Source organism: Sinocyclocheilus anshuiensis, unplaced genomic scaffold (genome assembly GCF_001515605.1).
Source record: "Sinocyclocheilus anshuiensis isolate Anshui unplaced genomic scaffold, SAMN03320099.WGS_v1.1 scaffold477, whole genome shotgun sequence".
NCBI lineage: Eukaryota > Metazoa > Chordata > Actinopteri > Cypriniformes > Cyprinidae > Sinocyclocheilus > Sinocyclocheilus anshuiensis.
The window spans coordinates 2,569,383-2,594,125 of record NW_015536549.1 but is presented as its reverse complement, the minus strand read 5'-3'; the positions used below and the strand labels follow the sequence as shown (position 1 = coordinate 2,594,125).

The 24,743-nt window shown below is 36.7% G+C and overlaps 1 protein-coding gene across 1 annotated transcript in view; it reads left to right on the top strand.

The window, feature by feature from the left end:
* The window catches only part of LOC107699765 (ski oncogene-like), a 68,835-nt gene extending 61,191 nt beyond the window's left edge, over positions 1-7,644 (top strand). The window contains exons 2-7 of the mRNA XM_016501133.1: positions 1,855-1,974; positions 2,503-2,618; positions 3,341-3,618; positions 4,656-4,984; positions 5,357-5,587; positions 6,110-7,644. Of these exons, the coding sequence (XP_016356619.1) occupies positions 1,855-1,974; positions 2,503-2,618; positions 3,341-3,618; positions 4,656-4,984; positions 5,357-5,587; positions 6,110-6,304 (1,269 nt within the window). The 3' untranslated portion in view covers positions 6,305-7,644. The remainder of the gene's footprint in view (positions 1-1,854; positions 1,975-2,502; positions 2,619-3,340; positions 3,619-4,655; positions 4,985-5,356; positions 5,588-6,109) is intronic.
* Positions 7,645-24,743: the final 17,099 nt, after the last annotated feature.

Sequence of the window (24,743 nt, the reverse complement as noted above, 5' to 3'; positions counted from 1 at the left end):
CTTTTCACAAAAACAAACCTGTGTGTGTGTGTGTGTGTGTGTGTAAAAGTTAAGTTATAGTCCAAAAACGTTAATAATAGTTTAATATATAGTCTAAATAAGTTAAGTATTCTATCCTTTGACTAATGAAAATTGGGCCTAGTGGCTCTTATGCTTTTCTGCTTGGATCTCATTCTCCAGCTTTTTTCTAGTATGAAAGCACCCTATGTAATTGATGTACTAGGATGCAGAAACCTCCGGCCTTCTCTAGCCCAGATTAGGGAAGATCTCCCAGATTTGGTGCCATTATGTCAGAGGTCTAATCCATGAATAAACACAGGCACGTGGCAAGTGTTTTCGGGGTCATATAATCACGCTGTGCTGCTGGAAATTCACCACACCCAAGCAGACCGGTACTTGATAAGTCATATTACGCTTTCGGTTTTAATTCGTTTGACCGATACTTGCCAAAGCAATGGCGTGAAACACAACATTAAAGAACTTTTATGTTATAAGTATAAATATATGTTCGGTTTATTATGAAACTGTGGTGGGCCCCATGAATGGGAAACACTGAAATGTCAGAGTTCTGGTGTGGGCTGATGTGTTGTAGAGGGACCTCAAAGGGTCCAACTGGAAGACCCAAACTAAGCTACAAGCATGCTATTTTACACTACGGTAAACAGTGTGTGTGTGTGTATGTGTGTGTGTGTGTATATATATATATATACTGTGCTGCTGGAAATTCACCACACCCAAGCAGACCGGTCTGCCGAATGAGGTCATACGTGATGCAATCATTCATGTATGCAAACAGCACCGGCCCATCAGCGTGTTCTTTTGCGTGAATGACCCTCTTTTCACTCTGAAAGTAATTGACTCCCCCACTGCGTTTATTCAAAAACTAAATATTTTGCATCTCTGACTGGAAAAAAAAGAGACCTTTACCTTTAACTGTGTCAAACCTTCCAGACACCCTGCAACCCAGTTGGAAGCATCTTACGCAGAAGCCCCTGCTGCCGGGCCAGTTAGGGCACTAGGCCGGGATGCTGCAGTGTGTCAGCTGGGTTCCTCTCACATTCCCACGAGAAGCCCTGCTCGAAAATAGCTCTCACAGGCTCTCAAAGTCCACCAGACAAAGTTGGTGCACATTTATAGCCGGAGGCTGATACCGCTTGTCCAGTCGATGTGCATTATTTTAGCATTTAAACGTCTGCGGCTTGTGTTAATAAGCAAAAAAAAAAAGTGTGGGTGGCGCACACCGCAGGTTTTCTGGAGTAAATGAGAGTGTAGAAAAGGAAGGACAGTGTATTTTAGGGATTATACTGCAGTCAGTGAGGAATCCAGCAGGAGTGAGGTCATTGCTTAACCATTAGTGACAGAATTAAACAAATACTGCCTTGGCGTATATTTGCACTCGCGTGTTCACGTGGCAGCATGAAAGCAGATGGTTCTTTCAACCTATTAAGCATCTGAACAATACATCAGACCTTTTCCTTCCGGCATACATACACGCAGTCTCACATAGTGTCAACACCCGTACTAAATTTAACGTTCGCAGTTTTACTCCTTAGATATGCTCCCTTTGCACCTGTCTCCTGCAGTTCACAGCTCTGTCTGAAGGGATAGGCACCCTCTGGCACGGCTCTCATTTAATGTGACCGACTGCTTGAATCGATCCTGCTATTACTGTTCTCTAGTTTACAGAGGGCCGTAGGGCATCTGAACGCCTGACTAGACAGTACGATGTGCACTGAACCGAACGCGAATGCATGAAATATAACAAATCAGAACGATGATGACTTAATTTTTCTTCATATTGAGCAACACTTATCGTTTCTCTCTCTTTTTGGCTTTCTTTTCTTCCCTCTCTAGGCGTCTGATCCCATTCCTGCCAAGAAGTCCAAACACGATGACTTTCCAGCACAGTCGCCCTCAGGAGACAAAGACAAGCAACCTGATTGGCTACGATCCCTCTCTGCATCAGCCAATAAGGTTACAAATCTTTTTTTTTGTTGTTGTTGGTGGATACATGTGATTAGTTGTATGAGAGTACAGAGTTCAGATAATTATATATTTATCTATGTATTAATATCGTACGAGTCTATGTACGAAACTTGTCCGTTCCTAAGAAGATTTTTGGAGCCAAGCAACTGTTTTCTTGCCACAGAGAATCAAATTCTTCTGAAACAAGATCTCAACCCAAAATAATTGATGATGTTCTTTTGAAAAAAATCAATTATCCTAAATGAAGAGAGCCTGCAAATAGGCTTGCATAGTTCTCCGATTTCAAGCAGACACAATGACCTCACTGTACTTGTACTTCTGGTCGTTCTTCAAGTTTGATTTATCTGTCTCTTTCACTTTGTCTGTTAAATTCAAGAGACTTTCAGCAAGTAAAAAATATTTTTCATGGTCTCTGTTCTCTGTGTTCATGTTAGAATGCATTTGATTCTGTTCTCTACTGTGAAAAACTTGTATGCAACACAGTAGACGTCTGTTAACATCTCTGTCTTGCTGCAGGGGCTCAACTGCATCCAGCCCAGACAGAGACCGTCTGCCTTCAGGCCATGGTCTCCAAACATCTCTGTTGGCGATAAGGAGGGAGGCAGCAGACCTACTAGCATGTTACGTGACAGGTAAACAATAATAATAAATATTACATGGCACTCTGAAATACTTGATTCTGATTGGTCAATACTTGCATTATATTAGTTCAGTTCTTTTGAAAACTGTGTGGTTTTATTTTAGTAAATCTGTTCGTTCAGATGGTTCATGTAAATGAATCAATCTAACAACAAATTGATTCACTGAATTGTTTTATTTATTTTGTGATGACCACTAAACCACCAAATCAACCAGTGAAATCATTTTACGAAAGATAGTACACAAAGTTTGTGAAACCAGTGTAAACCAGCTTGTTAGTTATGCTCGGTTGTGGTTTTTCTAAAGCAAATCAGCATAAGGTTTGGATCTTCTGTCCAGAGGTGCATGATGCAAGCCCGTTGGCCATTGTTTGCTTAGATATATGTGGTTTTAACTTTACCATCATAACAAGAGAGGGTTTGGGTGAGTCACTGCTTCGAGCCCAGATTGGTTTCTGTGAAACCGCTCGCAACAGTCATTGTTCTCTCCCCACCCTTCGTTTGTGGGTAGCAGAGATGCTTTTTTTCTGTCAACCTGCCATTTGGTTTGGATTATTCACTTCTAAATCACCCATACTCTTTAAGATGATGTTAGATAACGCCATTACACAAGCACAGCGTACAGCAGCCTGTAGTGCATCATTTGTGAACTGTTACTAAAAATTAGTATCACTGCATACGTGGTCTGCTCACTCACTCCAAATCCTCTTCTTCAGCTTCTACAACTACAAGAGCCTGGAGAGCGCCGTGGCCCCCAATGTAGCTCTGACACCCCTCCAGAAAGGAGGGCAAGCCTCTCCTACTGCACCCAGCAGCTCACACCCGCATGGGGCGGAAAGCGAATGTGCCAGCCGGGGGAGGAAGAGAAGGTTGACGGGTGAGACCCACCCCAGCCCACAGCCCTGCCCCTCGGCCACTGCCAGCAAGCCTCTGCCGCCCTCACAGGAGGAGCGAGACTCAGATGTGGAGGTGGAAGTGGAGAGCCGTGAGGAATGTGAGTACATGACGCAACTTTTCACTGTCACTTCACCTCATTAAAGGAATGTTCCAGGTTCGAAGCATGTTAAGCTTTTTTGACAGCAGAAAATTAATGACTTAGACTTTCATGCTGTACATTATATATTGTTGTGATACCTACCTTTGATCAAAAGTGACAGTTACTACAGTTACTACTTTTATTCAGCTGATCAAAAGTGACTTTTACGTATGTCTATTTCAAATAAAGCACATCTATTTTCAAGATTAATCAATAATAAGAAATGTTTCTTAAGCACCAAATCAGCATATTAGAATGATTTCTGTAATATCTAATGAAAATTCACCTTTGCCACCACATGAATAAATGACATTTTAAAATAGTTGTTTTAAACTGTTCTTATATAACTAACAGTACATAATTTATAAAAACAATATGTAATATCACAGAAAATAATTTTGATTTGGAAAATGATCAGAAATTGTTTTACAGTAATGCAGTCACAATGAAAGTCTATGGCGCAAAATACACACTGTTTAGACAGTAAAACCACAAGTATTATTACTGTACGTTACATTGTCCCTAAAATGCCTTACTCAAGTTTTTACAAAATAAGAGGCGAGTCAAAATAATTTTCTTTAAAATAAATGAAGGAATGCTACATTCCTTTAATGTATTTGACGAGCAGTTTTTAATTTTTCTTGTTTTAGAGTGTTTTAACAGTGACCCTTGATTTTGTCGCTGTGTTGTGAAACAAAAGTGCTCGTTTAAATACATTAAGATTTTGTTCACACTTCATTTGCACACAGTTCATTTTCAGTCAACCTTGAGTGCTCTGGAGAGAGGTGGATTAGAGCTTAACAGCTCTTGTGTGAATGCGGCAGAAAATCAGTGAGGGTTCTTTCGTTCCTCATCCTCTACGGCTCATTTTAAAGCGCATCTTGTGTGTTTGACAGGTGCTTGAAAAAACTGGCAGATATACGAACCAATGAAGCCCACGTTGTCTGATCCACCACTTAATTATGTCTCTTCTCGATTTTTTTCTTTTCTTTCAGTCACCTCATCGCTTTCCTCACTCTCCTCCCCATCTTTTACATCCTCGAGCTCTGCTAAGGACTTGAGCTCTCCCTCCGGCCCCGGAGTCACCTTACCAGCAGTTCTGACGCCAGCCAGCGGGCCCCCAGAAGGTCCTCTGGTGTCTGGAGCGGAGGGACATGCCATGACGAACCTGGAGTCAGAGCTGGAGACGCTGAGGCAGGCACTTGACAACGGCCTGGACTCAAAAGAGTCGAAGGAAAAGTTTCTACATGAGATAGTGAAGATGAGGGTAAAACAGGAAGAGAAGCTGGGATCTGCCTTACAGGCCAAACGAAACCTCCAGCAGGTACACGCACACACACACTCACTCACTCACAGAGACATTGATTCATGAAACATGATTTTTTTTTTCATGATATATTTTGCCATATTTGTATTGCCATCTTTCTGAAAATAACAACACTGAATTGTTTTAGCAGTAGTATACTAAACATAAATGAAACTGAATAGGGTGCAACCCCTTTTCAACTATGTAGTGCAACTTCATTCATGAAAAATCCAGACCAACTTGGTGTTCAAGTATGGGCTAAAACATACCAGTTTTCATTAAAATAGGACCATTATTTCTCTCTCTCTCTCTCTCTCTCTCTCTCTCACACACACACACACATTTATTTCAGAATGAGTAATCATCAGTTTATTCCCATGCCTTCCACAGGAGCTGGAGTTTCTCCGTGTTGCTAAGAAGGAGAAGCTCCGTGAGGCAACCGAGGCGAAGAGGAACCTGCGCAAGGAAATTGAGCGTCTGCGTGCTGAAAGTGAGAGGAAAATGAGAGAGGCCAATGAGTCACGCATACGGCTGAAGAGAGAGCTGGAGCAGGCCAGACAGCTACGAGTGTGTGACAAGGGCTGTGAAGCCGGCCGTCTGCGAGCCAAGTACTCTGCACAGGTTAGTTCAATAACATTCATATACACGCTGTTACCAAGATAAGCGTTTAAAGATCTGGGCTAGTAACCGAAAGGTCATGGGTTCAAAGGTGTGATTTAGAGCTATTATGCCTTTGAGCAAGACACTAAACCACAGATTGTTCCTAGAGTGACTGTCCCTGTGCTATAAATGTACTGGAAGTGGCTCAGGATAAACAAGTGTCTGTTTAATGAAGAGTAATCGAAGGTATGCTTAGATTGATGTAACATGACACCCCACCCACACACACTTTCAAATGAACTCTCAGACCGGGTTTGGCCTCGCAAGTCTGATGAGATACGTTTCATTTCTCAGAAGGAAACAGGGTAACTTCCTGTCAGAGTTGTGTGTTTCAGACTCACACATTGAAAATTATAATACATTGTGGAATACAGTGTGATACGCTATAGACAGCGCTGTAGCATTTGGTCAAACTACATGATTTGCTTCTAATTTGTGGCCACTTTATTCATCTTTCATCATCTTTATATGGTACATTTTCAGATTGAAGACCTGCAAGTAAAGTTGCAGCACGCCGAGGCAGACCGAGAGCAGCTGAGAGCCGATCTGATGCAAGAGCGGGAGGCAAGGGAGCACCTGGAGAGAGTGGTCAAGGAGCTACAGGAACAGCTGTGGCCCAAAAGCCCCAGCAAGAACGGCACAGACGCACCACCCCCACCCGCTAAAGACTCCAACTAATCCTCTATTTCTTGACTTTACCCAATCCACATCAACACCGCCCTGATTGACAGCACCAACCGCCCAATTATGTCAACTAGCATGCGGGTGAACTCCCGCCCACCTGCCTCTTAGCCAGCGTAAATCCGGAGGTATCCTGAACATTTTTTGATGAAATTTGGACACATTTTTGAAAAAGGTTTACTTTGAGAGGACTGAAATGCACCTCGCCTCCAACCAGATGTAAAAAAAAAAAGCAAGTCCATTCGGAAAGAAGCCAATAGCACAAAAGCTAACTGTGCCTGAAACTGAATACATTTTGAAATGAAGACTTTTCTATGACAAAAAATTGGTAATAATGACGAAAAATTTTACACAGCAATTTTTAAGCATGCTGTCCAGCCCACGTTGTTATCGAAGAGACAAGGACTCATCATCATCCCATCATTTCCTCTCACGTTTTGAGGAACTAAGATGAAAATCACTTTGTAATAAGCTATTTAAGAGACTTGTTAGTGAGTGTGTATGAGATAAAAACTTCAGTGACTTATCAAAGCCTCAGATTTACCCCCTTTTACTTGTACATACATGTTATGCTGGTTAAAAGAAGACATGGAGACGAATGGTTACACACACTATCTTTAACAATGGTAAAGAGATACTGGTCAGGAGAGCGTTGAAGGGCTTTGGAGAGCTAGAGGTGGAGAAGTTCAGCCCTGTTGAAAGGGAGAGATATTTGTATTCAAGTAAGTGTTATGATCAAGCCAGAGCACTTTCTTTTAATGGCAAACAAATGCTCCCCTCACAAGCTGTCGTGTGAAACGCCACAAGTGCGCTTGAGGGTCAAAACCTGTCGGCGAATCTTAAGATCGTGGTCAGTGTGGAATCGGAGGTTTGTGGCTCCTGCTCTCCGTGAGGGTTTGGGTTTCTTCTCATCACACACACGTACAGCTTCTCCGTGGGCTGAGATGCTGACAACCGGCCCGGCTGAGAACGTGGGCGGCCGTTTTTGGGAATAAACTAAAAGCATAAAAAACACGCCTTCTAGGGCAGGAGGTGTCATGTGATCAAGAACCACAAATTGTTCTTTTTAAGTAAATTATAATATGTAAATATGAAAATGTTTCTTTTTCCTTTTCGCTTTGTTTTTTTTTACTTTACAATAATGAATCGCACTTGGTCATTACAAAATACTGTCTAAATGCATTACGCTCCCACACTCTCCCACACATTTATCTCAGAGTTTTTAGTATTCCTAAGTATACAATTGAAATAAATATTTTGTTAATTTTATGCAGTTCTAATAAATGCAATGTAATCATGTGTTTAAGACAAACTATTGTAAATAAAACCGCAAGAATTATCAGAGTTTTTAGTATTCCTAAGTATACAATTGAAATAAATATTTGGTTAATTTTATGCAGTTCTAATAAATGCAATGTAATCATGTGTTTAAGACAAACTATTGTAAATAAAACCGCAAGAATTAAAAAAAAAAAGGTTCTACATGCTTGCTTGCTGAAATGTGGACGGCGCACACAGCCGTTCCCTCAATCTGACTTAAATTCAACATTTATAATAGTTATCTATATATGATTATAATCGTCGCTAAAGTGTTATTGTTACTGTCCTGGATTCCTACAGGTTTTGAACGCTTCCGAATCAGATTTAAAACCGTTCGGAATGAATAGGACACACAAACTGTCATGCATTGGTAAAAGGGAGTCTAAATATCAATGCAGGTGCTCCTCTCGGCTCTGAGCAAGAACGTATTATGTGTACAAAACAAGAAGAGGATGGCTGACGAACAAACGAAAGTCTAGATGGTTTAATAAATACATCTTTAAATGCTCACACTTAGCAGAGAAAGATTTAGTTGAAAATACATATATTTTATAAGTGATTTATATACATTGGGTACAATGCAATCAGAATGTATGTTACGTTTTGGCTCTTTTCATTTTGTTGTTGTTATAACGGATGATTTTTCAGATTGTGTGAATATTTTATTGCTTATGTTCCTTCTTTTAATAGCAAGCTTATGTAATTTCTTTCATATGCATGGAATTTAAAAGAAAAAGATCAAGTCTGCCATTCGTATATTCATTATTGGGCATTAAAACTGTATATGTACGTTTTTTATTGTGTTATGCAATATAAAGCTATTTTAATCTTGTTTTTAACTACAAAGGAAAACAAAACCCTCTTAACAATAAATTTCAGCTCTTAACAATCTTAAACGCAACATTAACGGCATTACTCTTGGGCTAAATACAAACCTTATGTGCATATGCAATGCTGGAGACCCTCAAGTGCATATGCAATGCTGGAGACCCTCAAGTGCCTGTCTTTGGGCCCTTGGGGTTCCAGAAGAGGAACAATTATTGAGCCCGTTTCCACGGTGGCCGACTGTAAGGTGCACTGAACTGCTTCAGACAGCGGTCAGATGGTGAGAGCGGGACGTCCCATTTGCACTGTCATTTGGGGGAGCCTCTTTGGCTCGCCCCGTTTTGCCAGAATGAACTTGACTGTCATTGCTTAAGAGCAAGCCACAGCTTATTTGATAGGGTTTAATGCCAGTTTGTCAGTATTCCTTTGTTTTTTGTTTTCTTCAAAAAACTATGAATAATTAAATAAAAGAAAAATGCATAGCAGAGTTTAATGCTCCAATTGCCACTGGTAAAGAAGAATTTAAATCTTATACTAAGATAGCTTTTAAATGTACATCGGAATAAATAAACTCTTTTCTTTCTCTCTTTTTAAGGATTAAAAAATATATTTCAGAGGTTACTTTTGCTATAGATGTAAAAAGAGCCATTGAAATGATTTGATATGCCCTGACCTGTACATTGCAGGCTACGGTAAAGATACTAAACGGGGGTCTATAAGAAGCTCAGTGTCTTAACAGTAGCAAGGGGCTGTGCGTTTTTACAGACCAAAAAATAAATAAAAAATTTCCGATGAGGTTTTGTAGTTGTTTTTACACACAGATTGATATGTGTAGTTTACTTTGTTTGCAATTTTCTATGAAAAAGGGAGAAATTGATCACAGAGGCTCCCAATATAAAACTAAAAATGCGGACTTTTTTTCTAAAGGAGACATTTTTTGCTAACAAAAAAGATCTAAAATACAGCAATAATAACATAACATCACTGATAAATGAGCAGGATTAGCCAGTCTGATGATGAAAGTACAAATTCACCAATGTATATAGCCGTTTTCTTTTCATTTTACAAAAAATTTATCATAAATGTATATTGTGTTTCTTTGTTTTTGTTTTGTTTTTTTGTCAGAATGAGAAAAAAACCTTGCATAATAGTTTATATGTTTTATGTTGTGTTTTTAAAAACAAAAAATAAAGAAAATGTTTTAAAAACAATTATTTCAAAGGTTGTATTCCCAGTGCAAGCATATTCAGTCCTTTATTCCGCTTATTTCCTTCCTTATTTGTTTATTTTATTTTTTGGGGGGATGCTACAAAGAATGGTAGCAATGTTCTGCAAAATCTTTACAGTAAATACTTTTTTTTTTTTTGTTACGGTCAACTAAATATCAAATACATCAGTTCTGGTTGAATCAGTCATTCAGATTCTTATTTTAACAATCTGTTCTATTTTTTTTCCATGCCGATATATCATCTTAGCCCTTCACTGCTGCTATAACAATATACTATAAACTTTGCAACTCTTGAAATTATTTTTATGTAAGAGATTGATGTATGCTTTCTTCTACTACTGATGCCGCTTATACACTTGGATCTGGCCAATTTCTCCCTCTTAGACATCCCCTTTTCCCCCTCACATGGACTATAATGTAAGATAGAGAGCTCTATGAGATTAGAGTTGAAAGTAGTTTGGCTTATATACTGCAGTGTCAGGATGTACAGTGTATAGACCCATAATCAAAAATAAAGTTGTTTGTCCAGAAACCTTTTGTTCTGTTTGTTATTTCAGTCTCAGTGCAACAGCATCTTTCCTTCTTTTCCTTTGAAATAACTAACCTTTTCACTGCACCTTCACTTAGAAGTGTCTCTAGACATTCCTCAATTTTATATGATAAATTCACTAGAAATATTCTTTCTGTTGCATGCAATGTTTTGATCCTTCAAAGATTCAAAGCCATTTTTTTCTGTCTTGTTGCTCCTGCTTAACAGGTGAAATGAAAATATAAGGTAGAGCTCTTGTCATTGATGGTAATAGTGGTTCACATGAGCCAATGAATCAGATCTATGAAGCTTGCTGATTAATAATTCAGGAAGCACCTATGTAGGACCTTGTCTACCTTTAAGATGAGGAACTACGGGTGAATAGAGGACTAAAAAATGCCTTTCATCTAAATGTCATATACTGCAGAAATAATCACAAAACAAGTTTTTTTTTAATCCAGACTTTTCCTTCAAATATTCAAAATATGCTAATTATACACAATTAATCATTAATTAATTATTGATGTGTTAAAATTTTTTTAAATACTTTGAAAAGAATATTTTGATTGACACAACAACAATAATAACTAGAAACAAACTTTAAAATGGCTTGAAAATGTCTAGCTAGAAAGTTTGAAAAAGTTTTAAAAGCTTGCAGTCTGAAAGTTTTCAGTTTGAAGTAGTTTGGAAGTTAAAATAGTTTGAAAGATTCAAGTTTTAATGTTTTCAAAGCAATACAGTCTATCAGAAAAAAAACAGATAGGTATAAAACATATTGCTAGGGTACCTGGGGTGGTTGCTAGGCTATTTTTAGCATGGCTATCATGTTGCTAACATGTTTTAGCATGATTAGCATGTTACTAGCATGTTGCTGGCATGATTAGCATGTTGCTAGCATAATGAGCATGTTGTTAACATGATTAACATTTTACTAGCATGTTTCTAACATGGTTAACATGTTGCTAGCATGATTAGCAATTGAAAAAGTTTTAAAAGCTTGCAGTATGAAAATTTTCAGTTTGAAGTAGTTTGAAAGTTTAAATAGTTTTAAAGATTAAAGTTTTAATGTTTTCAAGGCAATACAGTCTATCAGAAAAAAAAACATATAGGTATAAAACATATTGCTAGGGTACATGGGGTGGTTGCTAGGCTGTTTCTAGCATGACTAGCATGTTGCTAACATGTTTTTAACATTATTAGCATGTTACTAGCATGTTGCTAGCTTGATTAGCATGTTACTAGCATTTTGCTAGCTTGATTACCATGTTACTAGCATGTTTCTAACATTGTTAACATTTTGTTAGCATGACTAGCAAGTTAATAATATGTTTCTAGGATGATTAGCATGTTAATAGCATGGTGCTAGCATGATTAGCAAGTTACTAGCAAGTTTTTAGCATGATTAACATGTTTCTAGCATTTTGTTAACATGATTAGCAAGTTACTAGCAAGTTTCTAGCATGATTAGCATGTTACTAGCATGTTGTTAGCATTATTAACAAGTTACTAGCATGTTGCTAGCATGATTCTAGCATGATTAGCATGTTACTGGCATAATGCTAGCATGTTTCTGACATGTTTACCAAATTGCTACCATGTTTCTAGCATGATTAGCCAGTTTTCTAGCATGTTTCTAGCATGATTAACAAGTTACTAGCAAGTTGTTAACATTATTCTAGAATGATTAGCATGTTACTAGCATGATGCTAGCCTGTTTCTAGCATGTTTAACAAGTTGCTAACATGTTTCTAGCATGATTAGCATGGTGCTAGCATTTTTCTAGCATGATTAGCATGTTACTAGCATGTTGTTAGCATCATTAACAAGTTACTATAATGTTTGCTAGCATGTTTAACAAGTTGCTAACATGTTTCTAGCATGATTAGCATGGTGCTAGCATTTTGTTAGCATGATTAGCATGTTACTAGCATAATGCTAGCATGTTTCTAACATGTTTAACAATTTGTTAGCATGTTTCTAGCATGATTAGCAAGTTATTAACACGTTAGTATTATTGTACCATGATTAGCAAGTTACTAGCATGTTGTTAGCACGATTAGCAAGTTACTAGCATGTTGTTAACATGATTAGCAAGTTAATAGCATGTTGCTAACATGATTGTAGCATGATTAGCATGTTACTAGCATGATTTTAACATTATAAGCATGTTACTAGCATGGTGTTAACATTTTGTTAGCATGTTTATCAAGTTGCTAGCATGATTCTAGCATGATTAGCATGTTAATAGCATGATGTTAACATGTTTAACATGTTGCTAATGTTTATAGCATTAGCAAGTTACTAGCATTTAGTTATGTTTCTAGCATGATTAGCAGGTTACTAGCATGTTGTTAGCATGATTAGCAAGTTACTACCATTTTGTTAACATTTTTCAAGCATTATTAGCAATTCACTAGCATGTTGTTAACATGATTAGCAAGTTCATAGCATGTTGCTAGTATGATTCTAGCATGATTAGCACGTTACTAGCAAGGTGTTAGCCTTTTTTTAGCATGATTAACAAGTTACTAGCACATTTCTAGCATGATTAGCATGTTACTAGCATGTTGTTAGCATGATTAACAAGTGACTAGCATTTTGTTAGCATGTTTCTAGCATGATTAGCAAGTTACTAGCATGTTGTTAACATGTTTCTATGCTAACCCATCTAAAACCAGTTGATTCAGTAAAAAAACTAAAAACCAACCAAGACCAGCCTGGCCTGCTAAAAAAGTGGCCAAAACCACTTTAAAACCAGCTTGGGAGACCAGCCAAAGCAGTCAATCAGCTTAGGCTGGTTTTAGCTGTTTTTTCAGCAAGGAGCTGTTAAGCTTTGCTATAGCAATAGACAGCTTAAATACACCTTAAAGTCTTAATGTATAAAAGTTTTCACCCCCTCAATGAAAGTCTATGGGATTTTAGGTGGTTTTGATAGTCTGGTTTACGAAAAACCGTAAGCCGGATCAGTTAGAAAAGATATAGCAACCCGAGTCAGACCAGTCTGAAGGTCTGACCCGAGTTTGGTGGTTGTAGCTTTAAAAGTCTAGGAGGAGATACATTTTAAAATTTGGTCTCAGAAGAAGAAGAAGGTGCATCTCAATCAGCTCCCTAGCTCCCGAGCTCGTGAATCAGTAGATCGTGTACACGAATTCAGTCACTGGTAAGTTCCCTGACTCACTGCACTTGGGACAGTGATCACTCGAATTCCAGTGACATGATTACGTACAACGTCAACGGACAACATAGTAGAACGTCATCACTGGAACTAGACAGTAAAGTTTGTAGACAAACTTTAAGTTGGCTTGAAAAAGCCTAGCCAGAGAGTTTGAAGTAGTTTTAAAAGCTTACAGTTTGAGGGCTTTCAGTTTGAACTAATTTGAAGTAGTTTTGAAGGCAATACCAAATCAGAAAAATTGATAGATAAATAGACAGATAGATAAATAGATAGATAAGAAATAGTAAACTATCATGTCGCTAGCATGATCAGCAAGTTACTAGCATGTCGCTAACTTGTTTCCAGCATGATTAGCATGTCGCTAGCATGTTGCTGGCATTATTAGCAAGTAACTAGCATGTTGCTAGCATGATTATCACGTGACTAGCATGTCACTATCATGTTGTTAACATGATTAACAAGTGACTAGCATGTTGTTAACATTATTATCAAGTGACTAACATGTTGCTAGCATGACTAGCAAGTGACTAGCACGTCGTTAGTATGATTAGCAAGTTACTAGCATGTCGTTAACATGTTTCTAGCATGTTGCTAGCATGATTAGCAAGTGACTAGCATGTCACTAGCAGGTTGTTAACATGATTAGCAAATGACTAACATGTTGCTAGCATTACTAGCAAGTGACTAGCACGTCGTTAGTATGATTAGAAAGTTACTAGCATGTCGTTAACATGTTTCTAGCATGTTGCTAGCATGACTAGCAAGTGACTAGCATGTCGTTAACATGATTATCAAAGTTACTAGCATGTCGTTAACATGTTGCATGATTAACAAGTTACTAGCATGTTGCTAGCATGTTGTTAACACGATTAGCAAGTGACTAACATTTTAACATGATTAGCAAGTGATTAGCATGTTGCTAGCATGATTAGCAAGTGACAAGCATGTTTGTTAACATTACTAGCCAGTGACTAGCATGTCATTAGCATGATTAGCAAGTGACTAGCATGTTGTTTACATGTTTCTAACATTTTGCTAGCATGATTAGTAAGTTACTAGCATGTTGCAAACATGATTAGCAAGTAACTAACATTTTGTTAGCATGATTAGCAAGTGACTAGCATGTTGCTAGCATGAATAACAAGTGACTAGCATGTCATTAGCGTGACTAGCATGTCGCTAGCATGTTTCCAGCATGATTAGCAAGTGACTAGCATGTTGCTAGCAGCATGATTAGCATGTTACTAGCATGGTGTTAGCATTTTGTTAGCATGATTAGCAAGTTACTAGCATGTTACTAGGAGGTTGTTAACATGATTAGCAAGTTACTAGCATTTTGTTAACATGTTTCTAGCATGATTAGCGAGTTACTAGTATGTTGTTAACATGTTTCTATGCTAATCCAACTAAAACCAGCTAAAACCAGTTGATTCAGTAAAAAACAGCTAAAGATCAGCTGAAAACCAGCTAAGACCAGCCTGACCTGCTAAAAAAAAGTGTCCAAAACCACTTTAAAACCAGCTTGGGAGACCAGCCAAAGCAGCCAATCAGCTTAGGCTGGTTTTAGCTGTTTTTTCAGGGAGTTGTTAAGCTTTGCTATAGAGAATGGAAATGTGTCGTCACAGCGGCAATGCATTCTGGGAATTTAGGTCACGGGAGCTACTGCAGAGACTGGAGAATATAGTGAATGTAGACGTTTGATATTATTTAATGTTTATATTATTCTACTTAAGATCGCTACTGATAAAAAATGTATAGCCTGAATGCACTGTAAGTCGCTTTGGATAAAAGCGTCTGCTAAATGCATACCTTATTTTATTTATACTTGATTTTCACTAGTTGGAGTGGTTAAGGCTCACTTTACATCATTTGCCATAGCCCTTTGCACGGCCGGTGTGAAAAATGTGCTTTTTTCAGCGTCTTTCAAGCTGAAAAAGCAGAGGTATATCCTGCAGACATTGATAAGGGCTATGCCTGCCCATAGCCCTTATCAATGTCTGCATGAAATACCTCTGCTTTTGATTAACACTATGTTGATACAGTAAGCATTAATCATTCCAACGGGATCTTAAGTTGAATCATATAAACATAAAATAATATAAAATGTCTACATTTACTACAGAACTCGGATGAAAGTTAAACAAACTCGGTATGGTAAACAACTCAAATAAGATGTGTCTTTGGAACTCATGGATATGGAAACATTATCTTGCGGCAGCTCGTTGATACCCGGCCACTTGTTTGTATGGATTAAGTTTCATTCATTCATTTATTTGATCGCTTGCATCGTTGTTCGGCATCTCTAATAGTAAGAATCTTCACCTCGGTTCATTCAAGTCAAGGTATTTATTTGCATAGCATCCACAATACACATCGTTTCAAAGAAGCTTCTGGTAAGCTCTGTTACCTCTATAATGGCTTAATTCTTTACATTGAGCAGTTTTACTGGGCAATATGACGATATATAACGATGATAAATGATCCACTGTTTGAGATCTAGCTATGTATTCTCCCCTTTAAAAATAAGCATGGTCTTGCTACTCTAACCAAAGTGTTTTAGCAGTTAGCCTATATCAGTACCACTGTGTAGTGAAGGAGACTGAATAATGAATATTTGCAGCCTCTCAAACAAACCACAGAGCGATTTCTTTTATTTAAAGAGATTTACAAATTAGTCCGTTTTATTCTAAGAGTATGTAAGATGGTTTTCCAAAAAATATTAATAGTAAACGGTCGGCTTTTTCTGTGGTGTGCTCCTGAGCGTGACCTAAAACATGGCGGAATTCAATGCGGCGTGACGTAGATTCCCATTCTCTATAGCAACAGACAGCTTAAACACACCATAAGTCTTATTGTATAAAAGTTTTCACTCCCTCAATGAAAGTCTATGGGATTTTAGGTGGTTTGATAGTCTGGTTTACGAAAACCATAAGCCGGATCAGTTAGAAAAGATATAGCAACCCGAGTCAGACCAGTCTGAAGGTCTGACCCGAGTTTGGTGGTTGTAGCTTTACAAGTCTAGGAGGAGATACATTTTAAAATTTGGTCTCAGAAGAAGAAGTTGTTTAAATCGGACTTCAGTAAATTGGCTTTTTCAAGCCAACTTAATTAGATGTGTTCATTACATGTCTACTGATGTGTGTTTATGTTGAAATATACTAAAAACAGTCTGTCTTTTCAAATCTTCTATCACGTGTCATTATATTTATCGAGTTGGCTCGTGTGGTTTACACACTTCAGAAATGTGACGTTGTTTCCGGTAAGGGAGCATAGTGAGCACCGATGCTCCCTAAACATTTCAGCCGAATATTAAGAATGTTAACAAGATGTGATCATTACCTGTCTAGCGATGTGTGTTTGTTAAAATATACTAAAAAAACTGGTTTGCCTTTTCAAATCTTCTGTCGCGTCATTATATTTATTGAGTTGGCTCGTGTGGGTTATGTTTCGCACTTCAGAAATGTGACACAATTTCCAGTAAGGGAGCATAGGCTCACACCGATGCTCCCTGGTTTTTGCGGTGCATTGTGGGATTTTTCAGGGAGCGAAAGTTCCAGTGCACTGGAAGGATTTCGCGATTGAGAGAGCCCTTAAAATGGCCGACTCCCTGATCAATGCCCTGACTACTGAACAAGGGAGCTGATTGAGACACACCCTAAGTTTAAATAGGATTTCAGTAAGTTGGCCTTTTCAAGCCAATTTAATAATGAATAATACACTGAAAAAAAGTAACACTGAATACGGCTGCCCACTGCTCTGGGTGTGTGTTCATGGTGTGTGTGTGTTCACTACTGTGTGTGTGCACTTGGATGGGTTAAATGCAGAGCACAAATTCCGAGTAGGGTCACCATACTTGGCCACACGTCAAAACTTTCTAAATGTGAAATTTTGAAGTAGAAAAACTGAAATAATATTTTCTCTTGTAAAACATATTCCAATAATATTTCATTTACAACTTCGAAAACTATGTTTTCGATGTGTAATAATAGTTTTTTTTTGTATTCTAACTTTTCCTATTCAAATGTTACACACATGAGATGTGAGCATATAATTATATACACAATATATCAATAATTAATTATTTATATATTTAAAAAAATGAAATAATTTTCCATGAAAATAATTGTACAATATTGCAGAAAATCACTTTTTTTTTTTTTTTTTAATTGAGCTTAAATAATTTATGGCTGTAAAATTGACACACCAGTATTATTACTAGAGCAATAACAATAATACACTGAAAAAAAATAGGTGTAGAAACAATTTTCACTCAGAAAGTGCTAGTAATTTTCACAAACAATTCAGAAACATAACACTGAATTAAACATGAAATTTTGAAGTAGAAAAACTGAAATAGTATTTTCTTGTAAAACATACTCCAATTATTTTCAATTTACAAATGAAAAATAAAAAGATAACATAAAGTTTTAAAAATAATTATAATAAAAATAATGAATTAGTAATATTTCATTTGGCTTATGTAAATTAGCTAATATAATTTGTCTTCAATTGTAATCTAAACCTTTTTTATGCAGTAAGAAACCATGACTAAACGGATGTTTCATGTTGGAATGAAAAACTGTGCTGTCAGAAAGCTGGGAGAAGTGCTTCATTTTGAATGTGACATTGAACAGTGATGGCATTATTGAATCAGTGGACCTTGGGAGATGAACATCAGTCAATTCAAGTTGACCCTATCTGACTGCATGTCTGGCCCGACAGACTCAATTTTGATGAAGACTGAGTGATGTTATGGGAAATGTAGTTCTTTTAATCTCCCAGGGGAATGACTACAAACATGAATTTGGATTACTGGTTTTTCTTCTGTCTCTCTGGATGCACCTGGGCCAAAAGACAGATAAATTATGAACATAACCACACTCACATATGAAAACAATTAGTTCGCTGTATTTGTTTTACACACAGGTTAGCCTCATCTGTTGTCTATTCCGATTAAATCCTAAAAATGACATGGCCTTTTTTTTTTTAATGAATAATTGTTTTAACTGGTCTGTACAAAAAGCGAAAAAAGCCTTATACTGCCAAATATTCACCAGTCCTACATTTATAAAACATTGTGTTGTAGGTGTCATTGGGTTTAATGCTGATAAAGCTGAGCTTTGAATTATACCTTCTGGTCTCGGCTGCTCTACAGACTGATGCCTTAATAGTTGTTTAATAATTTAATGTTTAACCCTCTTTAATAATTTAGCCAGCCGGAAAATTATGGGGCAAAGATCCCAGGTGTTCTCTGGTGGTTCCATCACAAGCACCAGGCATGGATGGACCCATCAAACAGCTCCTGTTCTTCAAGGCCGTCCTGCTGTGATCGGTCTCTAGGGAGAGATGGAAATGTATTTATAAAAGATTAATTTCTACTATGCAGTAGGTCTATTTTCATATATTTCTTAATATATTTGATTAAATAAACTGTTTGATGATTTCTAGTTAGTTTTCTATCACAAAATACAATTAAGTAAAAATAAAGGTTATTATGAGTTATTCCATGTGCATCTTTTTAACCTATATCTGAATGAAATGTTTGTTATTTTTATTCTTGCTGTATTTATTTATTTTTGGAAATAGAGATTACCTGTGTTTACAATTCCATCCTCAGCAGAGTGACATCGTTTTTGGTGAGAAAACAACAGCACATTTTGTAAGTATTTACAATCGATTTGATCAGTTCTGTGATGTATGTTCATAAGTGGTAAATGTTATGGTTAAAAAATCAAATAGGAATATATTTTGACATTTATATAATTTTATTTTAATTTCTACTATGGAGTAATTCTACATTTTCATATATATCTTAATATATTTAATAAAATAAACTGCTTGACTGTTTGAAAGATTGAAATATCAGTCAGTTTTTAATTATCACGAAATCACATTTAAGCAAACATAGTGGTGTATTTAAAAAACAACAACAATGTATTTGTTTGAACAAAAAAATTCTATAACAAAAAAACCTGCCAATTTATTAGACTATTCCAGGTGCATCAGGTGCATTTTTTTTTTTATAAAAATGTATTTATTTTTGCCAGATAGTGACATAATTTTTGGTGAGAATACCAAAAATGTCACCAAAGAAAAGTTTTCTCATTTTTGTAAGTATTATGTGATGAATGATATATATATATATATATATATATATATATATATGTGTGTGTGTGTGTGTGTGTGTGTGTGTGTGTGTTTGCCATTATTATATGTTTGTATTTATATTGTTTATTTATATAAAAATATTTTTATAGAAACTGTATTCAGATCAATGACTCTTCAATTTATCTTGAATATTTTAATTAAGAGATATTTTATTCCAAATGGGAAAAAAATACTTTACATTAAACAATTTCTCACAGTTGGTGATTCCTCAGTAGTCATTTCTCTTTCCTGTTGCATCCCACAGTGTGCAGGGTGCGGCCCCTCTGGGCTACGTTTAGGAGCCATTAAACTCCCACTGTGGTTGTGAGCGTATGAACATGTTAGCTGGGAGAACCTGCCTGTAGTAGGGTTACAGATACTGCCATACTGTGGGCTTTGAGCTTTCACAGGATAAAGATAGCAAACCAGTAAGCACTCTAAAAGGATCGCTGGTTTGGAAGTTGCTTTTAAATGAAGCTGAGAATGAGAGATGTGTAAAAGTTGAGCTGGATTTCACCACACACAAACAAACAGTGTTCACGATGGTTTCTGAAGTCAAACGATAGTCGTATGTAAACAAGTGGAAGCTGCTGCAAGGCAATTTGTGTTTCTCAGGGTTAAACCTTGGAGTTTGACCTTGGCGAGATTGCAGGATAGTATAACAAAAAGTACAGTTAAAAAAGAATGATTTAAAATGGCAAAATAATATTATTTACATACTAAGGTGCAAGTAAAATTTTCCATAGGATGTCATTATATTTTTGTGTGAGAAAAATACAAAAGTCTACTCCCTGAAAATCTTGCACTCAATAACTTTCAAGTTTCTGATATAAATTTTTTGGGTGTTTTTGGGTGAATATATCTATATATCTTTCTTTTTGGATGAAATATATAATTCGCTTAAAAACACCTGACTTTTTTTTTAAATAATAAATAAATAAATTAAAATAATTTAAAAAAGAAATAAAACCCAATAAATAAATTAAAAGTATATCAAAGTATATATAAAATCTGTAAAATGTATGATTATGGCAGCTGTGGTTGCCAGAACTTTAGTGTAAAAGGTTTTAAAGTTTTATGGTTTGAACTTACATTTACTTGAATTTACAGTAAAGATAGATAGATAGATAGATAGACAGACAGACACAGGTCAGATTTGAACCTCTCGTCTCTCTCATCTTAACATGTCTAGCTCTGATTGAATTAGCAGGGTTCTATTGGTTTTCCTGCTGAAGGGTTGGTGACCCAGCTTTTTAGTGAGTGAGATGGAGCGAGACAGAGAGACATCAGGTGGAGAGGAATAACAGAAAAAGAGATGCTAAAATGTCAGCGCCAGGCCGATTATGCCAGGCTGGCACTGCGGTGCCCGCTGGTGAGATGGAGATGAAAGAGCCTCCCACTGGCTTCAGAAACCAAGAGCCGAGCTCACAGAAGGAAGACGCAGCAGGGGGGCCACGTGGGCGTCAGACTGACTGGGATGGGGGTGGCGTGTTTGTATGTCTGTATTTGTATATGTGTGTGTGTGTGGGAGCTTCTCTCTTTATTTAACAGCCACTGCAAAAGGAAGCAAAAGATTTATACTAATACAACTAAAATTAAACAAATAGTTCACTCAAAAATGAACATTTTGGCATTATTTACTCATTTTCATGTTGATCCAAACCTGTTATTTTACTGTGGGACAAAAAAGAGAATTTTTCATGAAAAATCCATTTGTTTACTGATAATCTTCCCCTTCAGCTGTTAACTCTTAGAACATCTGTGAGTCAGTGAATCAGAGAGTTGAACTCAAGAACGGAATCAATGAACAAATACGATTCTTTAAATAGTTTGAACTGTTCACGAATCAGATTGAATGATTCATTCATGAATGAGAGTTCAAGTCACTGATCCTGATGATCCTTCAGTAAGGCTCTGCTCAGTGAGGGTCAATGAGATGGGACCAGTATATTGTATTTCAATCCTTTATAGTGAATCATACACAAACAGCTTTCTGCACTGTGTTGACTTAAAGGGATAGTTCACCCAAAAATGAAAATTCTGTCATCATTTACTCACCCTTGTTCAAAAGCTGTATGAGTTTTATTCTTCCAATGAACATTAAAGAAGTTATTTTGAATAATGTTGGATGCTGGTTGGTTGCTGCAAACTGTTGTTGGTAGCCGCTGACTTCCATAGTATGGAAAAAAATACTATGGAAGTCAAAGGGGACAAGAAAATGCGCCTTATGTATCTCAAACTCTATCAAATAAATGCAAAACCACCACACCACACCAAACCACATTCCTGCATATTTTAACATATATTCAGGGTAAGTGGTGTTTCTTTGCTCAGTTTTTAATCTGTAATGCATACAAGCTCCTGTGAAGATACAAAAGATTCATCCTGCAGATTTGAAAAAGGAATCTTGTTGTCTGGCGTTCCATGCATCACATGGGACGTACCACACGCTGCGCTCATCTCTCCTTCATCTCAATCTTTCTCTCCACGTGTGGGACGCACAGACTCTATGAGTTAGAAAAGTGAACGTGGGCTGCACACTCTCGAGAGGGAATATGAAGAGCGAGAGACAGAGAGATGAGATGAGAAACGCTCCAAAAATAAAAAGAGGATTAATTGGAAAGGACGAGAATTGAGGGGAGAATCGGTCAGTTTCTCATGCAGAGACCTATTAAAAAATGTATCAAAGTGAGCTAGTTGTGTGTAATGCAAATCGAGAGGTTCTTCTCTGCCTGTCTCTCTCTCACACGAAAACATTAGAGGTTATGAGAGAGGTTATCAGTGGTGTCATGAACCCCCATCATGCAGTGACACAGTTACCCACTAATGAACTAATTGACACTTTCATTTCTGCCTCACATCTATCAGTACCACTATCCTTCAGCCGTTCATTATTCATCAGATAAAATGCATTTGTTTATTTTGTGAATACGGTCACTGTGTCTCTCTTTGCATATAATTATATCTTTCAATTGACTTTTAATCAAATTATAACATATGTTGATTTAATCATTCAATAAATCATAATTAATCACATATGGAATACCATTCAAAAGTGTGCTGTATTTTTAAAATGTATTTTATTCCTGTGATGGCAAAGCTGCATTTTCAGCAGCCATTGCCCCAGTGTTCATTGTCACATTATCCTTCAGAAACAATTCTAATATGCTGATTTTGAGCCCAAGAAAGATTTCTTCTTATTATTAATATTCAAAACAGTTGTGCTGCTTACTTTTTTTTCTATAAAAACCATAATACTTTTTTCAGGATTCTTTTGTCAACATAAAGTGCAAAAGAACAGCATTTATTTAAATATATATTTGCCAAAGCCCATCAAAAGAAGATCTTTTAGAGACATTGCCTGTAATCACAAAAAGAATTGGCAAAACTTTACTGGTGATAATTCAAGCTTGAACTGGTAGAAAAATCCATTATTATGAAATTTATACTGCAACTATACATTTATAAAGTATTTTACCATGGCAAATGTCAAAACAACCAAGGTATGTGATCAAAAACATGGTATTACCAGGGCACATGCCCCAACAACTAAAGTATTATCATGATACATACAAACAAACAAACATAGTATTAGTACACATTCAAAAACATGATATTTCCGTGATAAATGTCCAGCCAACCATAGTACCGCAATAGTTCTTCTTAGTATCACCATAGTTCTTGTTTGTTTGCTTTGCAAATGCAAAATGACTACTGCGGTATATTATTATAAAACTGTATCTTGCTAATGGACTCTGTGGCTGTATTTCTGTATGTCTAAATTATGTGTCTGAATAGCCTCTGGCTGCTGGTGTGATCGATATTTCACACAGCAGAACGGATCACCACACAGACTCCAGTATTCTGGAGGACTGCCAATAGAGCTGCATTAACAGAGCAACCCACTCACACACATACACACTCACACACATGAATGTAACCCACTAACCTGTTCTCCCCCCACACACCACAACACACACACACATGACCTACACCCACTTGACAACACATACATACACACATGCTTACAAACACACTCATATACACAATCTCAACCCCCTCACACACACACACACACACACACAGACACGACTGTAATGCACTCACAGCCACAGCCACACCCACACATACACACACAAACACTAAACATACATTCACACTCTACAAGCCCTCTCTAGCTCTCACTTATTAATTAAAAGCATCGATAGCAAATTGTTTGCAACAATGTACAGTATGTTAAAAATAGATGTTTGCATTTTCTGAAGATAATGTGGGTGGCACTTGACTGTGCAGAAGTTGTTGTAAGTAGTTGCTAAATGGTTTCTTACTGTTCTTTAGTCAAAAGTATTGAATAAATTGAATAATAATAATAATAATAATAATAACTCGATCCAAACTTATATGGATTATTTTCTTAAACTTTGGGCCCTATTGACTTTCATTTTGACTGTGCAGAAGTTGTTGTAAGTAGTTGCTAAATGGTTTCTTACTGTTCTTTAGTCAAAAGTATTGAATAAATTGAATAATAATAATAATAATAATAATAACTCGATCCTATGGATTATGGATTATTTTCTTAAACTTTGGGCCCTATTGACTTTCATTGTATAGAAGAAACAGACCCCCCCCCCCCAAAACAAATTTTTTTTATATATCTTCTTTTATGTTTCACAGAATAAAGAAAATCATGCAAATTTGGAACAACATAAGGGTGATTAGATAAAGAAAGAATTTTCATTTTTGGGTGAAATAGCCTATTCCTCTACGTCTCTAATGCTTAACAGTGTTTGGGACTGTATTTACTAAAAGATACTTTGAATTTTGAATTGTTTTGTTCACATAACAATTTATAGGTGTGACTTAAATAATGCATATAAACGGAAATCAGTAAATTTTTTACTTCGTTAGCTTAAGTCCATTATGTGTAGGCCTACTTACCAAATAATTTTTTTATTTTGTGAAGCGTTCACTTTTATTTCGCTACATTCTAAAGCATAATATGATTTTAATTTTTAAATCTACAATCTACAAATCATAAAAATATATAATTCCTTGTTATTTTAAAGGGGTCATATGATGTTGCTAAAAAGTGTTGCTTATTTTGTGTATTTGGTGTAATGAAATGTGTTTATGCTGTTTAAAGTAAAAAAAAAAACACATTATTTACCACATACTGTACATTATTGTTTCTCCTCTATGCCCCGCCTTTTTG